This window comes from Netta rufina (genome assembly GCF_964035555.1).
Source record: "Netta rufina genome assembly, chromosome: 9".
NCBI classification, from domain to species: Eukaryota; Metazoa; Chordata; class Aves; order Anseriformes; family Anatidae; genus Netta; species Netta rufina.
Window position 1 is genome coordinate 21,512,444 of NC_140132.1, and position 8,072 is coordinate 21,520,515.

An 8,072-nucleotide genomic window follows, 5' to 3' on the forward strand; every position below is an offset into this window, starting at 1 on the left:
TAAAATTTGTGAGAGGACGTGCAACTATGAGGGAAAATGCAATTGTGAGTGGAAATTTGTGAGAGAACATGCAACTGTGAGGTAAAATTTGTGAGAGAACATGCAATTGTGAGTGGAAATGTAATTGCGAGTGGAAATTTGTGAGAGAACATGCAACTGTGAGGAAAAATTTGTGAGAGAAAACGTAATTGCGAGTGGAAATGTAACTGGGCAAAGCACCCGGACGGGGCTGCCGATCGCTGCAGCTCCCTCAGCCCCCAGACACCCAAGCAGGGGGCAGCAGCAGCAGCAGCAGCCGCCCCCGTCCCCCCCTCAGCGAGCCGGGGCCGAGCCTCGCTCCGCACCCGCGGAGGCTGCGCCCCCCTCGCGGCTCTGAGGCGCGGCCAGCGCCGTCCCCCCCCTGGCCGGGGGGCGTAGGGGAAGGGGGGGGAGAGGCGGAGCGGGGCCGCGGCTCCCTCCCCGCCCTCCGCACCTGCCCCGGCCCCGCGGAGGAGGGCGCGCAGCGGCGCGGGGATGCGCGGCCCTGGGCGGCAGGATGCGGGAGGGGAGCGCGGGCGGGCGCGGCGCGGAGAACAGGACGGGCGGCGAGCCCCCGCTGCACCTCTTCCCCGCGCCCGTGCTCACCGGCATCACGGTGGCCTGCGTGGTCCTCTTCGTCATCGGGATCTTCGGCAACCTGATGACCATGCTGGTGGTGTCGCGGTTTCGGGACATGAGGACCACCACCAACTTCTACCTGTCCAGCATGGCGTTCTCCGACCTGCTCATCTTCCTCTGCATGCCCTTGGACCTGTTCCGCCTCTGGCAGTACCGGCCCTGGAACTTCGGGGACCTCCTCTGCAAGCTCTTCCAGTTCGTCAGCGAGAGCTGCACCTACTCCACCATCCTCAACATCACCGCCCTCAGCGTGGAGCGGTACGTAGCCATCTGCTTCCCCCTGCGCGCGAAGGTGATCATCACCAAGAGGAAGGTCAAGCTGGTCATCCTCATCCTCTGGGCCGTCTCCTTCGTTAGCGCCGGCCCCATCTTCGTCCTGGTGGGGGTCGAGCACGAGAACGGCACCAACCCCCTGAGCACCAACGAGTGCCGCGCCACGGAGTACGCCATCCGCTCGGGGCTCCTCACCATCATGGTCTGGACCTCCAGCGTCTTCTTTTTCCTGCCCGTCTTTTGCCTGACCGTGCTGTACAGCCTCATCGGGAGGAAGCTCTGGAGGAGAAAGAGAAAGAACATCGGTCCGAACACGGTCATCAGGGACAAGAACAACAAGCAAACTGTGAAAATGTTAGGTACGACTCGTGGTGCTCTGTGTTTCTGACGGTCTGTGTGCTTGTGTGTGTGTGAGAGAGAGAGAGGAAGACTGAGAGAGAGCTGGTAGGTCACTATAATCACTTCTAAAGGAAAGCATTTATTTAAAATGCTTCAGACAAAGGGCTACACTTCAAGGTAGTGGTAGAATAACTCTTCCCCCGTCCTTAGATTTATTTCTAACCGGTTGGAGCTGGGGGCTCTAAAACAGTTAAGCAGATTTTAATAACAATCACTGACAAAGACAAATACTACAGTTACAATTAGCTCTTGCCCTGGAGACTTTTGAACATCTTTGCTCTTTGGTTGTGGATACCGACATTATTTACAGAAGGATAGTTTATTTGATTTTTAAACAGAACTACCTCTTCTAAAACCACAAAGTTGAGCTGTAGACTAAGCAAGTAGGGACAGTACGGTGCCCTTAGTTTCAAATGAAAAGGATATCAAGTTTCCAGCAAAATGGGGATATTTACCGGCATGGCTGGGTAAGCTCATGAAAACTGATGGGCATTTTTGTATTAGAAAAACACCGGCACATGCTGAACAGTGAGCATTCTGTCTCCTTTGAGGTCTGATCCTCTGAATTCTTACTGGTTTCAAGAAAACAGGATTGAAGTGATAGGTGCTGTCATTCTTAACTCTGTGTATTTACATTGCCGGGTGGCTTAAATAACAACAGCTATTGCTGCCGCACAGAAACACAGATTTTAACATCCCGATGCTGCAAGCCCTTCCAGTGAGAGCATGTGGTGGGAGTCTGAGGCACAGAACCAAAAAGTTGCTCTGCAGTTCGGTGCCTGGAGGCAGCAGGGTCCTGCTGCTGCGTGCTTTCATTCAAGCCATAGACCCTGTGTGCAGGATTTCCGTGGGTCTGCTCCCGGGGATGCTTTATGTGACGGTTCCACAGGCAGCAGCTCCGCCGTGCTCATTGCAGCCAGGCGGAGGTGACGGGCTAATGAGCTTGAAGAAGAGGTGGCAGCGTGTCCTAAGTAGCTGAATTATTAAATGGGAGCCTAACTGATCTTTTGTTCGCGCCCTGCTTTATTACTATGCAACAGCAGCAAGGATAATAAAACCCGCCGCATGCTTTGTGCCCTTCCAGCTACGTTTTATGATCAATAGAATTACTTCATTTGGGTAAACGTGACCTTGGAAGCAATTCATCATTTACACTTCTAGAGTTTTGAGATTATGAATCTCTATTTACAATAAGTAAACTGCTAGCATATATTACTACTGTGTTTACATATCTGCATACTTAACCATAAAGAATTTCAAAACAATAATGGCTTATTTCTGCCCTGCAAGCATTACAGTATTTCAGACATCCTTTTTTTCTTTTGCACGTCTGAGAAGAGCAAGACAGTAGCAAGACTGTCCTCTGACAGAGAGCCAATATCTGAATGATAACAGTCTGATGTCAGATGGAAAGGAAAGAAGTTAGCGAGGGCTCAATACTAGCAGATGCACAAAGCAATCTGCTCTCATTGATTTTAATTTTCTGCTTAAAATTTAGAAGGCACTTTCTAAGACTTTAGCAGGTCATGGAACATAAAGTAAATGGGATTAGCATCAACTTTTCTTCTAAATTGTAGAGAAACATTATGCTTCTAGGACTATAATTAAACACCTGAATATATAGCCTGACTTTCAAAAGAGCTATCATACCCCATTCCTGCTGAAATCAATGTGATTTTGCAAGACCAAACTGCATCTTCCAAAGCCTGACTAGGAGGGTTATGCATGCCCACCTATGAAAATATTAGTAATGCTTAAAATCCTGTTTATAATGACCACAATGGTAATATTCGTTACACACATTAAATTCTAGAATGCAGTAACTAGTGAGTGAGGGAAACATTATCTGAACTGTGCAGGTGGAGAAACTGAGGAAAAAGGGCACTAGTTGGCTCAAGAAGATGCAGAGGTGGAAAACAGATACTCTGAATTCCAGCTCTGTACTTTAGAGTCCATCATAAGTCCTACATAAGTACCTGTGTAAGCACAGGAATGCTTTTTCATAAATTTTTTTTGGGGAAATATGCTGATTATGATCCCTCTTAGCTCTTTGAATTTTGTATCTGCTGTATGTTGACATAGGCAAGCAGGACTGTGAACAAGAGAAAACGGCTTAACTGGGAACAATTGCTTAGGAACATCAGAAAACCTTGAGTTTTCTGCGTTTTTGTTCGTTTTTATGTTAATAGATACACACAAAACTGTATGAAAAATAACAAAGGTCAATAGCACAGAGTAAGTGAACAGAAGTTTCCCTTTCTCAGTGTTCAAAGATACACGTTCCTATTACTCTACCTGTATTTTATATAACACAAATATACATATGCAGAACCATAGTGATGGTGTAATATTACAGATGTGCCATGTAACTATAACTATGTAGTTATACATTATGTGTTTACCTTTCATGGAGTAATTCATGTTCCAAAACACAGACAAACTGGAGGGGGGGACCGCTGCCTGTTGTTACCTTGGTGTACATGCTCTACTGATCCGGATGATGGCTTATTTTATCTTCGGGCCCCTGCCTTCAATCATTTTGCTTCCCAGTGATTACATTTTTCATTATAACCCACAGTGTTGAGTCTATCGCATTGTATATATCTTGCTTTGGTAGATGAAGATGATAGATTATATTACATTTTTTGTCACCATTCTGATTCCTGAATTCTCTCCTTTTATGGAAAAGCTAAGTTTGATGGTTCAGAAGTGTGCTACAGCATGCAGTATACGGGCAGGTTGTTTAGATTCGATTGATTTGTATTACATATTGTTAGTTTATGCTGTCAGAAAATGTACTTGAGATAAAATGAAAAATTATGGGGTGCGTTTTCACACTTTGGGATTATTTTGTTACAGAGATAGAATGACATTTCATTTAAATCACCCATATTTCCCTACTCACACTTAACGCACTTTCTTCTGCTGTTTTCATTTTAGTTGTGGTGGTATTTGCTTTCATACTCTGCTGGTTGCCTTTTCACGTAGGACGGTATTTATTTTCCAAATCCTTTGAAGCCGGATCCTTGGAGATAGCAGTGATCAGCCAGTACTGCAACTTGGTGTCCTTTGTCCTCTTCTACCTTAGCGCCGCCATCAACCCCATCCTCTACAACATCATGTCCAAGAAGTACCGAGTCGCTGCTTGCCGGCTCTTTGGACTCAAACCCCTCCCAAAGAAAAGACTCTCCAGCACGAAGCAGGAAAGTTCGCGTGTGTGGACAGAACCGAGCGTCACCACATGACACGGCGTGCCGAGCAGCAGAGCATCGCTTTCCAGCATGACCCAGAAAGCCATAACGAAAGAGACGCGGGGCGGGAGACACAAATCGAAAAGCAAAGCTGTACTTCTGTCGTCACCTGGATTTGCTGAAAGACGTGGCGCGGGCGGTTAAGGATTTTCAAAAACTGACTAGGCCTCGAGAATCTCAAAGGAGACACATGGTTACAGACTTTGGCGACACTCGAGTCATACTTTGCTGCTGCTTTTGTCCACCATATGATTTCTGAATGCAGGGGAGCTAGGTTTTCCCATCTGGAACATGCAAACGTAGCCCAGCTCACTTGAGAGTTTGTACGACTTCAGTAGCAGCTAATTCGGGCTGAGTTATTCCAGAGTTAACTTTAGTTTTGCTAAAAATTTGGCTAACCTATAGCCAGACCCTAAAGAGAGAAAAAAAAAATAATTGCCTTTTTGGAGTAGTAAACATAGAATTTGATACACTTTTCATAATCCAGATTTTTAAACAAAGATCAAAAAGAAGAGGAGACATACAAATGGATAGTTTTTAAACATGCTAAAAATAAATGACCCTCATGTCATGTCTGAATCGAAAGGAAACAAAAAAATACCTTTATAGAAGCAGCTTAGAACATGGCTGTGCTGAAATATTTTTTGAATATTTATCAGTGGGACAAGGACAGTGCTGACTTCAGGACTGCAGTGATGCTACAAAAACTGGGAATGCGATCTCCCACCAAAGTCTTTTTTTTTTTTTTTTTTTTTACTAGCTAATTCATCTGTACTTGTTCTGTTCAGCTTGACTGTGAACGACTCGCTGTAGCCAAACTTGGAAGCTTTTAGTTGTTCCAGTATTCGTGCTGCCTGTGGCTGCCTGTGCCTACACTGCGCCCCCCATACCCCAGTTTGTCAGCAGTGTGAGGAGGGGGCTCCTGCCGCGGGCGTAGCAGGCGGTCAGAGCCTGGGGTGCAGTCGTGCTGGTTTGCTGCAGTGTGAAATTCAAAACTGTGCTCGTGTTTCAGAACATTTTAAACGGACAAGGCCTGAAAAAGAAAGAGAAAAATGTGCATTAAGACACACAGGTGGACGCATTCTCATACCTAATCCATAAAAAAATTAAATTGAGTTTTATAACTCAAGTATGCCACTCTAACACAAAGCAAACCAGAACACTCTCCATCCCTTACGCTAGTACGTATGCCTTACATGGCACCTGTTGTCACACCAACACGTGGAGTCTGTGGTCCAGCTAATAGAGCTTAGGGGCATGCATGTGCAATAGCAGCTTTTATTTATTTGATTCTAGTATTTATTGCCAGCTGGTCCACAACTGAGTACAGAATGAATTGTCTGTCTGCAAAATTCCCGTTGCCTTCAGCCTCCTGTTACCGCCGATGGGCCATGTTCTGCCTGTTCCACTTCAGCTGCCGGTGCTGCTCAGGTATAAGTGAAAAGAGAATTTGGCCTATTCTGCATATTCTGTGTCTTTGGTATCACACAGAGCTTCGATAGGGCTGGCTTGCTCCCCCCAGCACACTTGCTGTGAGGGCAGGCTTGATGCGAGGACTGAACGCAGGTACACAGATTTAGGGGCAAACCACAGAACTAGCTGGGGAAGCACAGCAAACGGGAGATGCAAAAGGCCCAAATAGTGAGATGAACTTCGTTTGAATCTCTGGAGCGGACTGAGACCCTGGCTGACGGGTGTTAGGGGAGCAGCAATGCTGTAGCATCACCCCCCGTTCGACTCTAACCACTTCTGCCTTTCTGTTCGTTTTATTCTTTCGGTCGTTGCCAGCTGACATTCAGATCTGATGGCAGACATCGTGCAACTCAGGGAAACCAGAAATCGGGGAATCTTGAAAAGAGTGTAAAGATGTAAGCTCACTACTAACACGTCTGTGTAAATGAACTGATCACGCACCTGACATCACATCAGTGTTTCAACTTTCAGCTGTGTCTGTGGTATTAAATGTGAACAGAAAAAGAAATAAAGTCATGAGACCCTTCATAACTGCACGTGGGGCTGGGCAAGGCTGTGCACGGGAACCTGGTTTATAAACCAGAACAGCTGTAACATGACAGCCCCTGGGGCAGGCACGCTCCTTTTCTGCCTGTTAAGTACGGGTGTACAGATCGTTTCATTTCACCCAGCATTTCTTCAAGAGACGCTGTAAATTCTAACTACACCATGGCTGTGAAATTGGCAGAACTCTGTGCATAGAATAGAATTTATAACATTTAATCTGGGGTCACAAAAAGAAGCAAGGGGGCTGGCTTCTTGTGCTGAGGCAGGACAGGGCTTCTCTTTGGTCTCACTTAGGAAATGGCCTTTTCTTTGCTAGTCACTGAGCATCCGGCCAAATCCAGCAAAATGCATGCAATTTTAGGAAAGAAGAGTAGCCACCTCCATTTGACTCTTGCACCAGGCAGGGAAAGTTTCAGACAGGGAACATTCAAACATTCACACATGCTGTAGCAGCTCCTGCAGCCTGCACCGTACCTCCTGTTCGTTCTGCCTCCCTTGACACTAAAACTTACAGGTAACTGTAGGGAAATGCCAAAGTCAGGGGAGTCGCGCTTACTGGAGTGCGTTGACTCTAGATGGTGACCAGGGTCTGCTTCTTCAGACAGCTACTGGGCAAAACGAGCTGCTCTCACCTGGAGGACGGGAAGCAGCCACCTGGATAACCTGCCCTTTTCATCATTAAGTCAAATACTGCCAGCTGCCTCCAGGAGGACACACGCCTCTCCACCACCACTGTGGGATGAGGATGGAGTTGCCTGCCTCGAGGGTACGTTATAGCCTGAAGCTTTAAGAAACAGCTTCATTTAAAAAAAAATTAAAAATGTGACCAGGACATCAGGAGGCTTTTCTAGAACAGCTGGTTCCCTTCCCCCTGCAATTTTGGGTCTGGATGTGGCTGTAGAGATCTGTGGTACCTGCAGTGAAGACTCTGCAGGAAAATTGCCTGCAGGCTGCAGAGCCATATGCTGCACTTCTGCAAACTCTCCCCTGTAGGAACAAACTTGGCCAGTTCTGATAAAAAAAAAAAAAATAAATAATATATATATATATATATATATATATATATAGGGACTTCATGAGTCAAAATATTGCTGTTCTCACTGCCCTGTGTGTGAGAAGCCACATAGGAAGTAACAGGAGGCTCATTCATTAAACAGCTCAAGTTTTAAAAGATTTTCCAACTCTACATTTTGTATCACAGCTTCACAAATAAACAGGAACAATTTGGCAGCATTTTATGTCTTGGCAGCATGTTGAATTGGCGATAAAATAGGTCAAAAGCATTTTACCAGAAATCTCCGTTCATTTTAGAAAAATACTTTTGATAGAAGCGTGCAAAGGCAGAAAATCATGTCCTATTGTATTGCTTGCCAAAAATAAAATATCCTGGAAAAGGAGCACTTACATGTCAGATCTGGAGTTGCTGGATGCTCAGCATTTCTGTACGTTTGTGTCAAATGACATTTGCCTGAG

The 8,072-nt window shown here is 45.9% G+C and overlaps 1 protein-coding gene across 1 annotated transcript; it reads left to right on the plus strand.

Moving 5' to 3' along the window:
• Positions 1-535: 535 nt before the first annotated feature.
• Positions 536-4,574, plus strand: GHSR (growth hormone secretagogue receptor; the record flags this gene model as incomplete). Its single annotated transcript, XM_084291646.1, has 2 exons — positions 536-1,289; positions 4,270-4,574. 2 exons carry the CDS (start codon positions 536-538, stop codon positions 4,572-4,574), a joined length of 1,059 nt encoding a protein of 352 aa, XP_084147772.1.
• Between the last annotated feature and the right edge of the window lie 3,498 nt (positions 4,575-8,072).